At 40.6% G+C, this 22841-nt stretch overlaps 1 protein-coding gene across 1 annotated transcript; it reads right to left on the bottom strand.

Moving 5' to 3' along the window:
• Positions 1–1649: 1649 nt before the first annotated feature.
• On the bottom strand, positions 1650–12343 carry LOC129842288 (nematocyst expressed protein 3-like). The gene is made up of 4 exons (XM_055910773.1): positions 12323–12343; positions 9356–9376; positions 8746–8820; positions 1650–3674 (listed from the first exon to the last, which is right to left on the bottom strand). Exon 4 carries the CDS (start codon positions 3652–3654, stop codon positions 2986–2988), a length of 669 nt encoding a protein of 222 aa, XP_055766748.1. The 5' UTR covers positions 3655–3674; positions 8746–8820; positions 9356–9376; positions 12323–12343; the 3' UTR covers positions 1650–2985.
• Between the last annotated feature and the right edge of the window lie 10498 nt (positions 12344–22841).

The following is a 22841-nucleotide window of genomic DNA, read 5'->3' as shown; positions in this document are numbered from 1 at the left end:
ACAGACTGATGACCTGTCTCCATAGCTCTATATAACAAGCTCTATATAACAGACTGATGACCTGTCTCCATAGCTCTATATAACAGACTGATGACCTGTCTCCTGATGACCTGTCTCCATAGCTCTATATAACAGACTGATGACCTGTCTCCATAGCTCTATATAACAGATTGATGACCTGTCTCCATAGCTCTATATAACAGACTGATGACCTGTCTCCATAGCTCTATATAACAGACTGATGCCCTGTCTCCATAGCTCTATATAACAGACTGATGACCTGTCTCCATAGCTCTATATAACAGACTGATGACCTGTCTCCATTGCGCTATATAACAGGCTGATGACCTGTCTCCATAGCTCTATATAACAGGCTGATGACCTGTCTCCATAGCTCTATATAACAGACTGATGACCTGTCTCCATAGCTCTATATAACAGACTGATGACCTGTCTCCATAGCTCTATATAACAGATTGATGACCTGTCTCCATAGCGCTATATAACAGGCTGATGACCTGTCTCCATAGCGCTATATAACAGACTGATGACCTGTCTCCATAGCTATATATAACAGACTGATGACCTGTCTCCATAGCTCCATATAACAGACTGATGACCTGTCTCCATAGCTCTATATAACAGACTGATGACCTGTCTCCATAGCTCCATATAACAGACTGATGACCTGTCTCCATAGCTCTATATAACAGACTGATGACCTGTCTCCTGATGACCTGTCTCCATAGCTCTATATAACAGACTGATGACCTGTCTCCATAGCTCTATATAACAGACTGATGACCTGTCTCCATAGCTCTATATAACAGACTGATGACCTGTCTCCATAGCTCTATATAACAGACTGATGACCTGTCTCCATAGCTCTATATAACAAGCTCTATATAACAGACTGATGACCTGTCTCCATAGCTCTATATAACAGACTGATGACCTGTCTCCATAGCTCTATATAACAGACTGATGACCTGTCTCCTGATGACCTGTCTCCATAGCTCTATATAACAGACTGATGACCTGTCTCCATAGCTCTATATAACAGACTGATGACCTGTCTCCTGATGACCTGTCTCCATAGCTCTATATAACAGACTGATGACCTGTCTCCATAGCTCTATATAACAGACTGATGACCTGTCTCCATAGCTCTATATAACAGACTGATGACCTGTCTCCTGATGACCTGTCTCCATAGCTCTATATAACAGGCTGATGACCTGTCTCCATAGCTCTATATAACAGACTGATGACCTGTCTCCATAGCTCTATATAACAGACTGATGACCTATGGTACGTATAGCAACACTCAATAATGTTAAAATATCACACAATGATGTCCTCGTTTATTAAAACAAGACCTGTTACCTGGAGGACAATGTCTCTACCACAGGTTACCAAGGAAACAGTAACACTACCTAGTAACATTCAATAATGTTAAAATATTACACTGGAGTCACGTTCTCACACAATGATGTCCTAGTTTATTAAAATCAAGAAATCAACAATACATGGAAAATACCATTCAATTGTAAATACATGATCAATATATAATATACAGTGGGTCTGGAATTATTGACACCCTTGATAAAGATAATAATGACTGTATAATATACAGTGGGTCTGGAATTATTGACACCCTTGATAAAGATAATAATGACTGTATAATATACAGTGGGTCTGGAATTATTGACACCCTTGATAAAGATAATGACTGAATAAATAAATAATTCAAATACTGAGCTCTATCATATGCTCAACAACGTGTCAATTATATTATTTTATATTAATACGATTGACCTGATTAAAATATTTTGTTTAACGAGTAGTATTTATTTTCTAAATGATTGACCCCCCTAAAGAGTCTAATAAACTAGTCAGAAGGTCAGTATCTGGTTCTATATTCATAACAATGACATCATCACACTCCTGTAGATTTTGGGCCGTCAATCATTTTGACCCCTAACTTTTTACAACAAAATACATTACAAACAAATATATCTCTCTGAGCAATTATATTATTTTAAAATAATATAATTTACAATTTAATTTGAGCATACAATAGGTCAGCAGTTTATTTATTTATTATTGCTAATCTTTAGCAAGGATTTCAATAACTATATTCTCAAGGTGAATAATAAAAAACACTTCACAACGTCAAATAAAAAACTGTCACATTGACATGTTGAAGCTACAATAGAAGCTGAAATGTTGAAGCTACGATAGAAGCTGACAGGTTGAAGCTACGATAGAAGCTGACAGGTTGAAGCTACGATAGAAGCTGACAGGTTGAAGCTACGATAGAAGCTGACAAGTTGAAGCTACGATAGAAGCTGACAGGAAGCTAAAACAAAAATAAACAAATGGTTTTATCAGTCTTGTTCACAGGAGGCTGCTGAGGGGACGACGGCTCATTATAACGGCTGGAACGGAGCCAATGGAACGGCATCAAACATGGAAACCATGGAAACCACATGTTTGATGTATTTGATACCATGGAAACCGTGTGTAAGAGATTCTACCATGAGACATTAGTCCTGTGGTCTGGTTGATATACCTGATTATCAGGTACTAGACGTAAGAGGGTCTGTAACAGATTCTAACAGGAGACATTAGTCCATCATTCCATTCAACTCTATCAATTCCTGAGGGGGATTAGAAAGACATTGTTTATGGGGAAAACATATATAGAATAACCAGGAAATGGATATAAACCCATAATACAAACATGGTTAGTAAAACTTCAAAAAGTAGAGAACTAACTACTGGAAGTGGATTATAGAGTACTGACTAACACGTTTATCAAATGACTTTGTCTTACCAAGATTCATATCACTCAGTTATATACTCAGAAACTCAGCTTTGTTAGGTGGGACAGGTCTCTATAGAAAGTTATAGTCTCTCTATAGTTATAGTCTCTCTATAGTAACACAGCATTGTTAGGTGGGACAGGTCTCTATAGTAACCCTATAGCATAGAGTTAAATTCTGTAGTAACTCTTCCTCCCCTCTCCAGCTCATCCAGATCATCCTTCAGTAAAGACTCCTTCTCAGGAGCAGACTTCCTCCCTGGTAAAGACTCCTCCTCAGGAGCAGACTTCCTCCCTGGTAAAGACTCCTCCTCAGGAGCAGACTTCCTCCCTGGTAAAGACTCCTCCTCAGGAGCAGACTTCCTCCCTGGTAAAGACTCCTCCTCAGGAGCAGACTTCCTCCCTGGTAAAGACTCCTCCTCAGGAGCAGACTTCCTCCCTGGTAAAGACTTCATCTCCTCCTCAGGAGCAGACTTCCTCCCTGGTAAAGACTTCATCTCCTCCTCAGGAGCAGACTTCCTCCCTGGTAAAGACTTCATCTCCTCCTCAGGAGCAGACTTCCTCCCTGGTAAAGACTCCTCCTCAGGAGCAGACTTCCTCCCTGAACCAGGAGCAGACTTCCTCCCTGGTAAAGACTCCTCCTCAGGAGCAGACTTCCTCCCTGAACCAGGAGCAGACTTCCTCCCTGGTAAAGACTCCTCCTCAGGAGCAGACTTCCTCCCTGAACCAGGAGCAGACTTCCTCCCTATACCAGGAGCAGACTTCCTCCCTGGTAAAGACTCCTCCTCAGAAGCAGACTTCCTCCCTGGTAAAGTCTTCATCTCCATCCCTTCATTCCTCTCAGACTCTATTAAAGATAGAAAGGAACATCAGAACAGACAGAGATAATAAACTGACCAGACAGACAGAGATAATAAACTGACCAGACAGAGAGAGAGATAATAAACTGACCAGACAGAGAGAGATAATAAACTGACCAGACAGAGAGAGATAATAAACTGACCAGACAGAGAGAGATAATAAACTGACCAGACAGAGAGAGATAATAAACTGACCGGACAGAGAGAGAGATAATAAACTGACCAGACAGACAGAGATAATAAACTGACCAGACAGAGAGAGATAATAAACTGACCAGACAGAGAGAGAGATAATAAACTGACCAGACAGACAGAGATAATAAACTGACCAGACAGACAGAGATAATAAACTGACCAGACAGACAGAGATAATAAACTGACCAGACAGAGCGAGATAATAAACTGACCAGACAGAGAGCGAGATAATAAACTGACCAGACAGAGAGAGAGATAATAAACTGACCAGACAGAGAGAGAGATAATAAACTGACCAGACAGAGAGAGAGATCATAAACTGACCAGACAGAGAGAGAGATAATAAACTGACCAGACAGAGAGAGATAATAAACTGACCAGACAGACAGAGATAATAAACTGACCAGACAGACAGAGATAATAAACTGACCAGACAGAGAGAGATATAATAAACTGACCAGACAGAGAGAGATATAATAAACTGACCAGACAGAGAGAGATAATAAACTGACCAGACAGAGAGAGAGATAATAAACTGACCAGACAGAGAGATAATAAACTGACCAGACAGAGAGATAATAAACTGACCAGACAGAGAGAGATAATAAACTGACCAGACAGAGAGAGATAATAAACTGACCAGACAGAGAGAGATAATAAACTGACCAGACAGAGAGAGAGATAATAAACTGACCAGACAGAGAGAGAGATAATAAACTGACCAGACAGAGAGAGAGATAATAAACTGACCAGACAGAGAGAGAGATATAATAAACTGACCAGACAGAGAGAGAGATAATAAACTGACCAGACAGAGAGAGAGATAATAAACTGACCAGACAGAGAGAGAGAGATAATAAACTGACCAGACAGAGAGAGAGATAATAAACTGACCAGACAGAGAGAGAGATATAATAAACTGACCAGACAGAGAGAGATAATAAACTGACCAGACAGAGAGAGATAATAAACTGACCAGACAGAGAGAGATAATAAACTGACCAGACAGACAGAGATAATAAACTGACCAGACAGAGAGAGATAATAAACTGACCAGACAGAGAGAGAGATAATAAACTGACCAGACAGACAGAGATAATAAACTGACAGGACAGAGAGAGAGATAATAAACTGACAGGACAGAGAGAGAGATAATAAACTGACAGGACAGAGAGAGAGATAATAAACTGACCAGACAGACAGAGATAATAAACTGACAGGACAGAGAGAGAGATAATAAACTGACAGGACAGAGAGAGAGATAATAAACTGACCAGACAGAGAGAGATATAATAAACTGACCAGACAGAGAGAGATAATAAACTGACCAGACAGAGAGAGATAATAAACTGACCAGACAGACAGAGATAATAAACTGACCAGACAGAGAGAGATAATAAACTGACCAGACAGAGAGAGATAATAAACTGACCAGACAGACAGAGATAATAAACTGACCAGACAGAGAGAGATAATAAACTGACCAGACAGAGAGAGATAATAAACTGACCAGACAGAGAGAGAGAGATAATAAACTGACCAGACAGACAGAGATAATAAACTGACCAGACAGAGAGAGATAATAAACTGACCAGACAGAGAGAGAGATAATAAACTGACCAGACAGACAGAGATAATAAACTGACAGGACAGAGAGAGAGATAATAAACTGACAGGACAGAGAGAGAGATAATAAACTGACCAGACAGACAGAGATAATAAACTGACAGGACAGAGAGAGAGATAATAAACTGACAGGACAGAGAGAGAGATAATAAACTGACCAGACAGAGAGAGATATAATAAACTGACCAGACAGAGAGAGATAATAAACTGACCAGACAGAGAGAGATAATAAACTGACCAGACAGACAGAGATAATAAACTGACCAGACAGAGAGAGATAATAAACTGACCAGACAGAGAGAGATAATAAACTGACCAGACAGACAGAGATAATAAACTGACCAGACAGAGAAAGATAATAAACTGACCAGACAGACAGAGATAATAAACTGACCAGACAGAGAGAGAGATAATAAACTGACCAGACAGAGAGAGAGATAATAAACTGACCAGACAGAGAGAGAGATAATAAACTGACCAGACAGAGAGAGAGATAATAAACTGACCAGACAGAGAGAGATAATAAACTGACCAGACAGAGAGAGATAAAAAACTGACCAGACAGAGAGAGATAAAAAACTGACCAGACAGAGAGAGATAATAAACTGACCAGACAGAGAGAGATAATAAACTGACCAGACAGAGAGAGAGATAATAAACTGACCAGACAGAGAGAGAGATAATAAACTGACCAGACAGAGAGAGAGATAATAAACTGACCAGACAGAGAGAGAGATAATAAACTGACCAGACAGAGAGAGAGATAACAAACTGACCAGACAGACAGAGATAATAAACTGACCAGACAGAGAGAGAGATAATAAACTGACCAGACAGAGAGAGAGATAATAAACTGACCAGACAGAGAGAGAGATATAATAAACTGACCAGACAGAGAGAGAGATAATAAACTGACCAGACAGAGAGAGAGATAATAAACTGACCAGACAGAGAGAGAGAGATAATAAACTGACCAGACAGAGAGAGAGATAATAAACTGACCAGACAGAGAGAGAGATATAATAAACTGACCAGACAGAGAGAGATAATAAACTGACCAGACAGAGAGAGATAATAAACTGACCAGACAGACAGAGATAATAAACTGACCAGACAGAGAGAGATAATAAACTGACCAGACAGAGAGAGAGATAATAAACTGACCAGACAGACAGAGATAATAAACTGACAGGACAGAGAGAGAGATAATAAACTGACAGGACAGAGAGAGAGATAATAAACTGACCAGACAGACAGAGATAATAAACTGACAGGACAGAGAGAGAGATAATAAACTGACAGGACAGAGAGAGAGATAATAAACTGACCAGACAGAGAGAGATATAATAAACTGACCAGACAGAGAGAGATAATAAACTGACCAGACAGAGAGAGATAATAAACTGACCAGACAGACAGAGATAATAAACTGACCAGACAGAGAGAGATAATAAACTGACCAGACAGAGAGAGATAATAAACTGACCAGACAGACAGAGATAATAAACTGACCAGACAGAGAGAGATAATAAACTGACCAGACAGACAGAGATAATAAACTGACCAGACAGAGAGAGAGAGATAATAAACTGACCAGACAGAGAGAGAGATAATAAACTGACCAGACAGAGAGAGAGATAATAAACTGACCAGACAGAGAGAGATAATAAACTGACCAGACAGAGAGAGAGATAATAAACTGACCAGACAGAGAGAGAGATAATAAACTGACCAGACAGAGAGAGAGATAATAAACTGACCAGACAGAGAGAGAGATAATAAACTGACCAGACAGAGAGAGATAATAAACTGACCAGACAGACAGAGATAAAAAACTGACCAGACAGAGAGAGATAAAAAACTGACCAGACAGAGAGAGATAATAAACTGACCAGACAGAGAGAGATAATAAACTGACCAGACAGAGAGAGAGATAATAAACTGACCAGACAGAGAGAGAGATAATAAACTGACCAGACAGAGAGAGAGATAATAAACTGACCAGACAGAGAGAGAGATAATAAACTGACCAGACAGAGAGAGAGATAACAAACTGACCAGACAGACAGAGATAATAAACTGACCAGACAGAGAGAGATAATACACTGACCAGACAGACAGAGATAATAAACTGACCAGACAGAGAGAGAGATAATAAACTGACCAGACAGAGAGAGAGATAATAAACTGACCAGACAGAGAGAGATAATAAACTGACCAGACAGAGAGAGAGATAATAAACTGACCAGACAGAGAGATAATAAACTGACCAGACAGAGAGAGATAATAAACTGACCAGACAGAGAGAGATAATAAACTGACCAGACAGAGAGAGAGATAATAAACTGACCAGACAGAGAGAGAGATAAACTGACCAGACAGAGAGAGAGATAACAAACTGACCAGACAGAGAGAGAGATAATAAACTGACCAGACAGAGAGAGAGATAATAAACTGACCAGACAGAGAGAGATAATAAACTGACCAGACAGAGAGAGGGATAATAAAGTGACCAGACAGAGAGAGAGATAATAAACTGACCAGACAGAGAGAGATAATAAACTGACCAGGCAGAGAGAGAGATAATAAACTGACAGGACAGAGAGAGAGAGATAATAAACTGACCAGACAGAGAGAGAGAGATAATAAACTGACCAGGCAGAGAGAGATAATAAACTGACCAGACAGAGAGAGAGAGATAATAAACTGACCAGACAGAGAGAGATAATAAACTGACCAGACAGAAAGAGAGAGATAATAAACTGACCAGACAGAGAGAGATAATAAACTGACCAGACAGAGAGAGAGATAATAAACTGACCAGACAGAGAGAGATAGATAATAAACTGACCAGACAGAGAGAGAGATAATAAACTGACCAGACAGAGAGAGAGATAATAAACTGACCAGACAGAGAGAGAAAATAAACTGACCAGACAGAGAGAGATAATAAACTGACCAGACAGAGAGAGATAATAAACCGACCAGACAGAGATAGATAATAAACTGACCAGACAGAGAGAGAGATAATAAACTGACCAGACAGAGAGAGATAATAAACTGACCAGACAGAGAGAGAGATAATAAACTGACCAGACAGAGAGAGAGATAATAAACTGACCAGACAGAGAGAGAGATAATAAACTGACCAGACAGAGAGAGATAATAAACGGACAAGACAGAGAGATACTGATGACCAGTAATTCTAGAAACATTAGAATCATAAAGACTGATTACTTTGGGAAGGAGTCTGTGTTTCCTGTTGACCTCCTGGAGAGGTGGAGAGGGATTGGATGGTCTCTTTAGCTCTCCCTGAGGACAAGAACAGACAGTCAGATAGAATACATAGAATAGATATAACAGATAGATAGAATACATATAACAGATAGAATAGATATAACAGATAGATAGATGGATATAATAAACTGACCATCAATTGTATATAATATAACAGATGGATATAACAAGAACAGATAGACAGAACACATGTTGGTGAGTTAAAAACACAGACAGGCACACTACTTACTATATAATATAGAAACCTTAACATGACAATGTAGACAGACACACACATAGACAGACAGACAGACAGGTACATAGACAGACAGACAGACAGACAGACACACTACTTACTATATAATATAGAAACCTTAACATGACAATGTAGACAGACACACACATAGACAGACAGACAGACAGGTACATAGACAGACAGACAGACAGACAGACACACTACTTACTATATAATATAGAAACCTTAACATGACAATGTAGACAGACACACACATAGACAGACAGACAGACAGGTACATAGACAGACAGACAGACAGACAGACACACTACTTACTCAGTTCTTCTTTGAGTTCACCTGGTGTAAAAAAATAAATACAGATAGTGAGATAGTGATAATTAAATCATCATTGAATCATGAGATTTATACACTACATGACCAAAAGTATGTGGACACCTGCTCATTGAGCATCTCATTCCAAAATCATGGGCATTAATATGGAGTTGGTCCCCCTTTGCTGCTATAACAGCCTCCACTATTCTGGGAAGGCTTTAATATGGAGTTGGTCCCCCTTTGCTGCTATAACAGCCTCCACTATTCTGGGAAGGCTTTCCACTAGATGATGGAACATTGCTGTGGGGACTTGCTTCCAATCAGCCACAAGAGCATTAGTGAGGTCTCCCTCTCTCTCTTCTCTCAGAGGACCTGGGCCATTGGACCATGCATCAGGACTATCTGGCCTGATGACTCCTTGCTGTCCCCAGTCCACCTGGTTGTGCTAAGCGTCAGTATAGAGACAAAGTTGAGTCGCAATTCAATGGCTCAGACACGAGAGGTATGTGACAGGGTCTACGGTCAATCATGGATTACAAAAAGAAAACCAGCCCCGTCGCGGACCAGGATGTCTTGCTCCCAGAAAGACTAAATAACTTTTTGGCTCGTTTGAGGACAATACAGTGCCACCGACACGGCCCGCTACCAAAACCTGCGGACTCTCCTTCACCGCGGCCAACGTGAGTAAAACATTTAAACGTGTTAACCCTCGCAAGGCTGCAGGCCCAGGAGGCATCCCCAGCCGTGTCCTCAGAGCATGTGCAGACCAGCTGGCTGGAGTGTTTACGGACATATTCAATCAATCCTTATCCCAGTCTGCTGTTCCAACATGCTTCAAGAGGGCCACCATTGTTCCTGCTCCCAAGAAAGCTAACTGAGATAAACGACTACCGCCCCGTAGCACTCACCTCATTCATCATGAAGTGCTTTGAGAGACTAGTTAAGGATCACATCACCTTCACCCTACCTGACACCCTAGACCCACTTCAGTTTGCTTAACGCTCACGCCTCCAACTCAATCATCAAGTTTGCAGACGACACTACAGCGGTAGACTTGATTACCAACAACGACGAGACGGCCTACAGGGAGGAGGTGAGGGCCCTCGGAGTGTGGTGTCAGGAAAATAACCTCTCACTCAACGTCAGCAAAATAAAAGAGATGATCGTGGACTTCAGGAAACAGCAGAGGGAGCACCCCCCTATCCACATCAACGGGACAGTAGTGGAGAAGGTGGAAAGTTTTAAGCTACCTGTCCCCGACCTGCTGGTTTCAACTCTCTAGAGACAGCAGTAGCGGTAGAGAAACTCTGAATGATCGGCTATGAAAAGCAAACTGACATTTACTCCTGAGGTGCTGACCTGTTGCACCCTCGACAACTACTGTGATTATTATTATTTGACCCTACTGGTCATTGATCATGCTGCTCGGCCATGGAAACCCATTTCATGAAGCTCCAGACAAACAGTTCTTGTGCTGATGTTGCTTCCAGAGGCAGTTTGGAACTCTGTAGTGAGTGTTGCAACCGAGGACAGACGATTTTTACGCCCTTCAATACTTGGCGGTCCCATTCTGTGAGCTTCTGTGGCCTACCACTAAACGGCTGAGACATTTTTTGCTCCTAGATGTTTCCACTCCACAATAACAGCACTTACACTTGACCGCGGCAGCTCTAGCAGGGCAGAAACTTGACAAACTGACTTATAGGAAAGGTGGCATCCTAAGACAGTGCCACGTTGAAAGTCACTGAGCTCTTCAGTAAGGCAATTCTACTGACAAGGTTTGTCTATGGAGATTGCATGGCTGTGTGCTTGATTTTATACACCTGTCAGCAACGGGTGTGGCTGAAATAGAATCTACTATTTTAAAGAGTTGTCCACATACTTTTGTATATATAGTGTAGTTAATCAGTGTAATATATAGTGTAGTTAACCAGTGTAATATATAGTGTAGTTAATCAGTGTAATATATAGTGTAGTTAATCAGTGTAATATATAGTGTAGTTAATCAGTGTAATATATAGTGTAGTTAATCAGTGTAATATATAGTGTAATATATAGTGTAGTTAATCAGTGTAATATATAGTGTAGTTAATCAGTGTAATATATAGTGTAATATATAGTGTAGTTAATCAGTGTAATATATAGTGTAGTTAATCAGTGTAATATATAGTGTAGTTAATCAGTGTAATATATAGTGTAGTTAATCAGTGTAATATATAGTATAATATATAGTGTAGTTAATCAGTGTAATATATCGTGTAGTTAATCAGTGTAATATATAGTGTAGTTAATCAGTGTAATATATAGTGTAGTTAATCAGTGTAATATATAGTGTAATATATAGTGTAGTTAATCAGTGTAATATATAGTGTAGTTAATCAGTGTAATATATAGTATAATATATAGTGTAGTTAATCAGTGTAATATATAGTGTAATATATAGTGTAGTTAATCAGTGTAATATATTGTGTAGTTAATCAGTGTAATATATAGTGTAGTTAATCAGTGTAATATATAGTGTAGTTAATCAGTGTAATATATAGTGTAATATATAGTGTAGTTAATCAGTGTAATATATAGTGTAGTTAATCAGTGTAATATATAGTGTAGTTAATCAGTGTAATATATAGTGTAATATATAGTGTAGTTAATCAGTGTAATATATAGTGTAGTTAATCAGTGTAATATATAGTGTAGTTAATCAGTGTAATATATAGTGTAGTTAATCAGTGTAATATATAGTGTAGTTAATCAGTGTAATATATAGTGTAGTTAATCAGTGTAATATATAGTGTAGTTAATCAGTATAATATATAGTGTAGTTAATCAGTGTAATATATAGTGTAGTTAATCAGTGTAATATATAGTGTAGTTAATCAGTATAATATATAGTGTAGTTAACCAGTGTAATATATAGTGTAGTTAATCAGTGTAATATATAGTGTAGTTACAGCAGTAGACACAACTTACCGTTCTCTTTTCTGACCTCCTCTGTAGACAGAGAAGATAAAACATGATGTATTATGGGTACTAGAACATGAAGACAGACTACATCCTCTCTATTCTGACCTCCTCTGTAGACAGTAGATAAAACATGATGTATTATGGGTACTAGAACATGAAGACAGACTACATCCTCTCTATTCTGACCTCCTCTATAGACAGTAGATAAAACATGATGTATTATGGGTACTAGAACATGAAGACAGACTACATTCTCTCTATTCTGACCTCCTCTGTAGACAGTAGATAAAACATGATGTATTATGGGTACTAGAACATGAAGACAGACTACATCCTCTCTATTCTGACCTCCTCTGTAGACAGTAGATAAAACATGATGCATTATGGGTACTAGAACATGAAGACAGACTACATTCTCTCTATTCTGACCTCTGTAGACAGTAGATAAAACATGATGTATTATGGGTACTAGAACATGAAGACAAAGACACAGACACACTACTTACTCAGGTCTCCTTGTAGTCCATCTGGTGTAAAAATTAAATAAAGATAGTGAGATAGTGATAATTAAATAATCATTGAATCATGAGATTTATACACTACATGACCAAAAGTATGTGGACACCTGCTCATTGAACATCTCATTCCAAAATCATGGGCATTAATATGGAGATGGTCCCCCTTTGCTGCTATAACAGCCTCCACTATTCTGGGAAGTCATTAATATGGAGTTGGTCCCCCTTTGCTGCTACAACAGCCTCCACTTTCCTGGGAAGTCATTAATATGGAGTTGGTCCCCCCTTTGCTGCTATAACAGCCTCCACTACTCTGGGAAGTCATTAATATGGAGTTGGTCCCCCTTTGCTGCTATAACAGCCTCCACTATTCTGGGAAGGCTTTCCACTAGATGATGGAACATTGCTGTGGGGACTTGCTTCCATTCAGCCACAAGAGCATTAGTGAGGTCTCCCTCTCTCTCTTCTCTCAGAGGACCTGAGCCCTAGGACCACGCCTCAGGACTATCTGGCCTGATGACTCCTTGCTGTCCCCAGTCCACCTGGTTGTGCTAAGCGTCAGTATAGAGCTAACAAGCTAAGCGTCAGTATAGAGACAAAGTAGAGTCGCAATTCAACGGCTCAGACACGAGACGTATGTGGCAGGGTCTACGGTCAATCACGGATTACAAAAAGAAAACCAGCCCCGTCGCGGACCAGGATGTCTTGCTCCCAGACAGACTAAACAACTTCTTTGCTCGCTTTGAGGACAATACAGTGCCACCGACACGGCCCGCTACCAAAACCTGCGGACTCTCCTTCACCGCGGCCAACGTGAGTCAAACATTTAAACGTGTTAACCCTCGCAAGGCTGCCAGCCCAGACGGCATCAACAGCTGCGTCCTCAGAGCATGTGCAGACCAGCTGGCTGGTGTGTTTACGGACATATTCAATCAAACCTTATCCCATTCTGCTGTTCCCACATGCTTCAAGAGGGCCACCATTGTTCCTGTTCCCAAGAAAGCTAAGGTAACTGAGCTAAACGACTATCGCCCCGTAGCACTCACCTCTGTCATCATGAAGTGCTTTGAGAGACTAGTCAAGGACCATATCACCTCCACCCTACCTGACACCCTAGACCCACTCCAATTTGCTTAACGCTCACGCCTCCAACCCATCATCAAGTTTGCAGACGACACTACAGTGGTAGGCTTGATTACCAACAACGACAAGACGGCCTACAGGGAGGAGGTGAGGGCCCTCGGAGTGTGGTGTCAGGAAAATAACCTCTCACTCAACGTCAGCAAAATAAAAGAGATGATCGTGGACTTCAGGAAACAGCAGAGGGAGCACCCCCCTATCCACATCGACGGGACAGTAGTGGAGAGGGTAGTAAGTTTTAAGCTACTTTGTCCCAGACCTGCTGTTTTCAACTCTCTAGAGACAGCAGGAGCGGTAGAGATACTCTTAATGATCGGCTATGAAAAGCCAACTGACATTTACTCCTGAGGTGCTGACTTGCTGCACCCTCGACAACTACTGTGATTATTATTATTTGACCATGCTGGTCATTTATGAACATTTGAACATCTTGGCCATGTTCTGTTATAATCTCCACCCGGCACAGCCAGAAGAGGACTGGCCACCCCTCATAGCCTAGTTCCTCTCTAGGTTTCTTCCTAGGTTTTGGCCTTTCTAGGGAGTTTTTCCTAGCCACCGTGCTTCTACACCTGCATTGCTTGCTGTTTGGGGTTTTAGGCTGGGTTTCTGTACAGAACTTTGTGACATCGGCTGATGTAAAATGGGCTTAATAAATACATTTGATTGATCGATTGATGCTGAGCGATTAGGCCTGGCTCGCAGTCGCCGTTCCAATTCATCCCAAAGGTGTTCAATGGGGTTGAGGTCAGGGCTCTGTGCAAGCCAGTCAAGTTCTTCCATACCAATCTCGACAAACCATTTCTGTATTGACCTCGCTTTGTGCACAGGGACATTGTCATACTAAAACAGGAAAGGGCCTTCCCCAAACTGTTGACACAAAGATTTCTCTTCACTGGAACTAAGGGGCCCAAACCATGAAAAACAGCCCCAGACCATTATTCCTCATCCACCAAACTTTACAGTTGGAAGTATGCATTGGGGCAGGTAGTGTTCTTCTGGCATCCACCAAACCCAGATTCATCTGTCAGACTGCCAGATGGTGAAGCGTGATTCATCACTCCTGAGAACGTATTTCCACTAGTCCAGAGTCCAATGGCGGTGAGCTTTACACTACTCCATCCGACGCTTGGCATTGAGCATGGTGATCTTAGGCTTGTGTGCGGCTGCTCGGCCACGGAAACCCATTTCATGAAGCTCCAGACAAACAGTTATTGTGTTGACGTTGCATCCAGAGGCAGTTTGGAACTCAGTACTGAGTGTTGCAAACGAGGACAGACGATTTTTATGCCTTTCAACACTTGGCGGTCCCATTCTGTGAGCTTCTGTGGCCTACCACTAAACGGCTGAGACATTTTTGCTCCTAGATGTTTCCACTCCACAATAACAGCACTTACACTTGACCGCGGCAGCTCTAGCAGGGCAGAAACTTGACAAACTGACTTGTTGGAAAGGTGGCATCCTAAGACAGTGCCACGTTGAAAGTCACTGAGCTCTTCAGTAAGGCCATTCTACTGACAATGTTTGTCTATGGAGATTGCATGGCTGTGTGCTTGATTTTATAAACCAGTCAGCAACAGGTGTGGCTGAAATAGAATTTACTAATTTAAAGTTGTCCACATACTTTTGTATATACAGTGTAGTTAATCAGTATAATATATAGTGTAGTTGACCAGTGTAGTTAATCAGTGTAATATATAGTGTAATATATAGTGTAGTTAATCAGTGTAATGTATAGTGTAGTTAACCAGTGTAATATATAGTGTAGTTAATCAGTGTAATATATAGTGTAGTTAATCAGTGTAATATATAGTGTAGTTAATCAGTGTAATATATAGTGTACTTAATCTGTGTAATATATAGTGTAGTTAACCAGTGTAATATATAGTGTAGTTAATCAGTGTAATATACAGTGTAGTTAATCAGTGTAATATATAGTGTAGTTAATCAGTGTAATATATAGTGTAGTTAATCAGTGTAATATATAGTGTAGTTAATCAGTGTAATATATAGTGTCGTTAACCAGTGTAATATACAGTGTAATATATAGTGTAGTTAATCAGTGTAATATATAGTGTAGTTAATCAGTGTAATATACAGTGTAATATATAGTGTAGTTAATCAGTGTAATATATAGTGTAGTTAATCAGTGTAATATACAGTGTAATATATAGTATAATATATAGTGTAGTTAACCAGTGTAATATATAGTGTAATATATAGTGTAGTTAATCAGTGTAATATATAGTGTAGTTAATCAGTGTAATATATAGTGTAGTTAATCAGTGTAATATATAGTGTAGTTAATCAGTATAATATATAGTGGACATATCTTTAAAGGAAAGTCTTTTCACTTAAATCAATGAAATACATGCAGTTATGCAACTCACCCCTCTCTCTTATGACCTTGTCTGTAGACAGAAGATAAAACATGATGTATTATGGGTACTAGAACATGAAGACAGACTACATCCTCTCTATTCTGACCTCCTCTGTAGACAGTAGATAAAACATGATGTATTATGGGTACTAGAACATGAAGACAGACTACATCCTCTCTATTCTGACCTCCTCTGTAGACAGTAGATAAAACATGATGCATTATGGGTACTAGAACATGAAGACAGACTACATCCTCTCTATTCTGACCTCCTCTGTAGACAGTAGATAAAACATGATGCATTATGGGTACTAGAACATGAAGACAGACTACATCCTCTCTATTCTGACCTCCTCTGTAGACAGTAGATAAAACATGATGTATTATGGGTACTAGAACATGAAGACAGACTACATCCTCTCTATTCTGACCTCCTCTATAGACAGTAGATAAAACATGATGTATTATGGGTACTAGAACATGAAGACAGACTACATCCTCTCTATTCTGACCTCCTCTGTAGACAGTAGATAAAACATGATGTATTATGGGTACTAGAACATGAAGACAGACTACATCCTCTCTATTCTGACCTCCTCTATAGACAGTAGATAAAACATGATGTATTATGGGTACTAGAACATGAAGACAGACTACATGCATATAGTAAACACAGAGACAACACTTACCCAGCTGTCTAGACAGGTTTTGAAGATCATCTAGGGGGAGAAATATATTCACTCATCTTGCCACCAAAACAGACAGACAAGACAGGTACACAGACAGACAGACACATAGAAAGACAGACAGACAGACAGACACATAGAAAGACAAACAGACAGACATAGACAGAGACACACAGTACACAGACAGACAGGAACACAGGCAGACAGGAATAAACAGACAGACAGACAGATAGGGACACAGACAGACAGACAGGAACACAGACAGACAGACAGACAGACAGACAGACAGACAGACAGACAGACAGACAGACAGACAGACAGGCAGACAGACAGACAGACACACAGACAGGACATACAGTTGTGGCCAAAAGTTTTGAGAAAATATTCATTTCAAATCAAAACGTGTGCCGAATACAACCGGTGTAATGCAGTGAAATGCTTATTTACAGGCTCTAACCAATAGTGCGAAAATAAAGGTAATAGGTAGGTATAGAAATAAAACAACAGTAAAAAGACATTTGAAAATAACAGTAGCGAGGCTACATACAGACACCGGTTAGTCAGGCTGATTGAGGTAGTATGTACATGTAGGTATGGTTAAAGTGACTATGCATATATGATGAACAGAGAGTAGCAGCAGCGTAAAAGAGGGGTTGGCGGGGGGGACACACAATGCAAATAGTCCGGGTAGCCATTTGGTTACCTGTTCAGGAGTCTTATGGCTTGGCGGTAAAAACTGTTGAGAAGCCTTTTTGTCCTAGACTTGGCACTCCGGTACCGCTTGCCATGCGGTAGTAGAGAGAACAGTCTGTGACTGGGGTGGCTGGGGTCTTTGACAATTTTTAGGGCCTTCCTCTGACACCGCTGGTGTAGAGGTCCTGGATGGCAGGCAGCTTAGCCCCAGTGATGTACTGGGCTGTACGCACTACCCTCTGTAGTGCCTTGCGGTCGGATGCTGAGCAGTTGCAATACCAGCCAGTGATGCAACCGGTCAGGATGCTCTCGATGTTGCAGCTGTAGAACTTTTTGAGGATCTGAGGACCCATGCCAAATCTTTTCCTGAGAGGGAATTGTCTTTGTCGTGTCCTCTTCACGACTGTCTTGGTGTGTTTGGACCATGTTGGTTTGTTGGTGATGTGGACACCCAAGGAACTTGAAGCTCTCAACCTGCTCCACTACAACCCCGTCGATAAGAATGGGGATGTGCTCGATCCTCCTTTTCCTGTAGTCCACTTTTTTCCACAAAGTTTGCTGCTTCAGTGTCTTTATATATTTTTGTCAGATGTTACTAAGGAATTCTGAAGTATAATTACAAGCATTTCATAAGTGTCAAAGGCTTTTATTGACAATTACATGAAGTTGATGCAAAGAGTCAATATTTGCAGTGTTGACCCTTCTTTTTCAAGACCTCTGCAATCCATCCTGGTATGCTGTCAATTAACTTCTGGGCCCCATCCTGACTGATGGCAGCCCATTCTTGCATAATCACTGCTTGGAGTTTGTCAGAATTTGTGGGGTTTTGTTTGTCCCCCCGCCTCTTGAGGATTGACCACAAGTTCCCTGTCCGGGGGTTTCTTCTGATGGGGCCACAGTGTCTCCTGACCCCTCCTGTCTCAGCCTCCAGTATTTATGCTGCAGTAGTTTATGTGTCAGGGGGCTAGGGTCAGTTGGTTATACCTGGAGTACTTCTCCTATCTTATCCAGTGTCCTGTGTGAATTTAAGTATGCTCTCTCTAATTCTCTCGTTCTCTCTTTCTCTCTGAGAACCTGAGCCCTAGGACCATACGTCACGGCAAACCGGGCATGATGACTCCTTGCTGTCCCCAGTCCGCCTGGCCTTGCTGCTATTCCAGTTTCAGCTGTTCTGCCTGCGGTTATGGAACCCCTACCTGTCCCAGACCTGCTGTTTTCAACTCTTAATGATCGGCTATGAAAAGCCAACTGATATTTATTCCTGATTATTATTTGACCATGCTTGTCACTTATGAATATTTTGAACATCTTGGCATAGTTCTGTTATAATCTCCACCCGGCACAGCCAGAAGAGGACTTGCCACCCCTCATAGCCTGGTTCCTCTCTAGGTTTCTTCCTAGGTTTTGGCCTTTCTATGGAGTTTTTCCTAGCCACCGTGCTTCTACACCTGCATTGCTTGCTGTTTGGGGTTTTAGGCTGGGTTTCTGTACAGCACTTCGAGATATTAGCTGATGTACGAAGGGCTATATAAAATAACCTTGATTTGATTTGATTTGATTCACAATGGGATTAAGTTCTGGGGAGTTTCCTGGCCATGGACCCAAAATATCAATGTTATGTTCCCCGAGCCACTTAGTTATACCAAGCAACTTACTTTTGCCTTATGGCAAGGTGCTCCATCATGCTGGAAAAGGCATTGTTCGTCACCAAACTATTCCTGGATGGTTGGGAGAAGTTGCTCTCGGAGGATGTGTTGGTACCATTCTTTATTCATGGCTGTGTTCTTAGGCAAAATTGTGAGTGAGCCCACTCCCTTAGCAGAGAAGCAACCCCACACATGAATGGTCTCAGGATGCTTTACTGTTGGCATGACACAGGACTGATGGTAGCGCTCACCTTGTCTTCTCCGGACAAGCTTTTTTCCGGATGCCCCAAACAATTGGAAAGGGGATTCATCAGAGAAAATGACTTTACCCCAGTCCTCAGCAGTCCAATCCCTGTACCTTTTGCAGAATATCAGTCTGTCCCTGATGTTTTTCCTGGAGAGAAGTGGCTTCTTTGCTGCCCTTCTTGACACCAGGCCATCCTCCAAAAGTCTTCGCCTCACTGTGCGTGCAGATGGACTCACACCTGCCTGCTGCCATTCCTGAGCAAGCTCGGTACTGGTGGTGCCCGATCCCGCAGCTGAATCAACTTTAGGAGACGGTCCTGGCGCTTGCTGGACTTTCTTGGGCGCCCTGAAGCCTTCTTCACAACAATTTAACCGCTCTCCTTGAAGTTCTCGATGATCCAATAAATGGTTGATTTAGGTGCAATCTTACTGGCAGCAATATCCTTGCCTGTGAAGTCCTTTTTGTACAAAGCAATAATGACAGCATGTGTTCCCTTGCAGGTAACCATGGTTGACAGAAGAAGAACAATGATTCCAAGCACCACCCTCCTTTTGAAGCTTCCAGTCTGTTATTTGAACTCAATCAGCATGACAAAGTGATCTCCAGCCTTGTCCTCGTCAACACTCACACCTGTGTTAACGAGAGAATCACTGACATGTCAGCTGGTCCTTTTGTGGCAGGGCTGAAATGCAGTGGACATGTTTTTATGGGATTCAGTTCATTTGCATGGCAAAGAGGGACTTTGCAATTAATTGCAATTCATCTGATCACTCTTCATAACATTCTGGAGTATATGCAAATTGCCATCATACAAACTGAGGCAGCAGACTTTGTGAAAATTAATATTTGTGTCATTCTCAAAACGTTTGGCCACGACTGTACATATTTTTTCACTTGTGCAACAATCTCTTAAGACGGAGAAGCTAAAAACATCAGATGCGTATTATGGGAACTAGATCATGAAGTTGGAGAAAGACAGACTTTCAAACACACAACTCACCTCTCTGTTTTATAACCTTCTCTGTAGACAGAAGACAGAAGATAAAAACATGACGCATTTTGGGTAGTAGAACATGAAGACAGACTACATCCTCTCTATTCTGACCTCCTCTGTAGACAGTAGATAAAACATGATGCATTATGGGTACTAGAACATGAAGACAGACTACCTCCTCTGTAGACAGTAGATAAAACATGATGTATTATGGGTACTAGAACATGAAGACAGACTACATCCTCTCTATTCTGACCTCCTCTGTAGACAGTAGATAAAACATGATGTATTATGGGTACTAGAACATGAAGACAGACTACATCCTCTCTATTCTGACCTCCTCTGTAGACAGTAGATAAAACATGATGCATTATGGGTACTAGAACATGAAGACAGACTACATCCTCTCTATTCTGACCTCCTCTGTAGACAGTAGATAAAACATGATGCATTATGGGTACTAGAACATGAAGACAGACTACATCCTCTCTATTCTGACCTCCTCTGTAGACAGTAGATAAAACATGATGCATTATGGGTACTAGAACATGAAGACAGACTACATCCTCTCTATTCTGACCTCCTCTATAGACAGTAGATAAAACATGATGCATTATGGGTACTAGAACATGAAGACAGACTACATCCTCTCTATTCTGACCTCCTCTGTAGACAGTAGATAAAACATGATGCATTATGGGTACTAGAACATGAAGAAAGACTACATCCTCTCTATTCTGACCTCCTCTGTAGACAGTAGATAAAACATGATGTATTATGGGTACTAGAACATGAAGACAGACTACATCCTCTCTATTCTGACCTCTGTAGACAGTAGATAAAACATGATGTATTATGGGTACTAGAACATGAAGACAGACTACATCCTCTCTATTCTGACCTCCTCTGTAGACAGTAGATAAAACATGATGCATTATGGGTACTAGAACATGAAGACAGACTACATCCTCTCTATTCTGACCTCCTCTGTAGACAGTAGATAAAACATGATGTATTATGGGTAATAGAACATGAAGACAGACTACATCCTCTCTATTCTGACCTCCTCTGTAGACAGTAGATAAAACATGATGCATTATGGGTAATAGAACATGAAGACAGACTACATCCTCTCTATTCTGACCTCCTCTGTAGACAGTAGATAAAACATGATGCATTATGGGTACTAGAACATGAAGACAGACTACATCCTCTCTATTCTGACCTCCTCTGTAGACAGTAGATAAAACATGATGCATTATGGGTACTAGAACATGAAGACAGACTACATCCTCTCTATTCTGACCTCTGTAGACAGTAGATAAAACATGATGTATTATGGGTACTAGAACATGAAGACAGACTACATCCTCTCTATTCTGACCTCCTCTGTAGACAGTAGATAAAACATGATGTATTATGGGTAATAGAACATGAAGACAGACTACCTCCTCTCTATTCTGACCTCCTCTATAGACAGTAGATAAAACATGATGTATTATGGGTAATAGAACATGAAGACAGACTACATCCTCTCTATTCTGACCTCCTCTGTAGACAGTAGATAAAACATGATGTATTATGGGTAATAGAACATGAAGACAGACTACATCCTCTCTATTCTGACCTCCTCTGTAGACAGTAGATAAAACATGATGTATTATGGGTAATTTCCTCAATTTCCTTTGATAATGTTGGTAATGTTGAAAATGACATGAATATAGTAAACACAGAGACAACACTTAGCCAGCTGTCCAGTCAGGTTTTTATTGAGTTCATCTAGGGGGGAGGGAAATATATTCACTCAACTTGTCAAAAATAAATAAATACACAGACAGACAGACAGACAGACAGACAGACAGACAGACAGACAGACAGACAGACAGACTACTTACTCAGCTCTCCTTGTCGTTCATCTGGTATAAAAATAAAATAAAGATAGTGATAATTAAATAATCATTGAATCATGAGATTTATACACTACATGACCAAAAGTATGTGGACACCTGCTCATTGAACATCTCATTCCAAAATCATGGGCATTAATATGGAGATGGTCCCCCTTTGCTGCTATAACAGCCTCCACTATTCTGGGAAGTCATTAATATGGAGTTGGTCCCCCTTTGCTGCTACAACAGCCTCCACTTTTCTGGGAAGTCATTAATATGGAGTTGGTCCCCCCTTTGCTGCTATAACAGCCTCCACTACTCTGGGAAGTCATTAATAT

This window comes from Salvelinus fontinalis, unplaced genomic scaffold, assembly GCF_029448725.1.
Source record: "Salvelinus fontinalis isolate EN_2023a unplaced genomic scaffold, ASM2944872v1 scaffold_0030, whole genome shotgun sequence".
Taxonomy (NCBI): domain Eukaryota; kingdom Metazoa; phylum Chordata; class Actinopteri; order Salmoniformes; family Salmonidae; genus Salvelinus; species Salvelinus fontinalis.
This window is presented reverse-complemented; position numbering and strand designations above follow the sequence as displayed.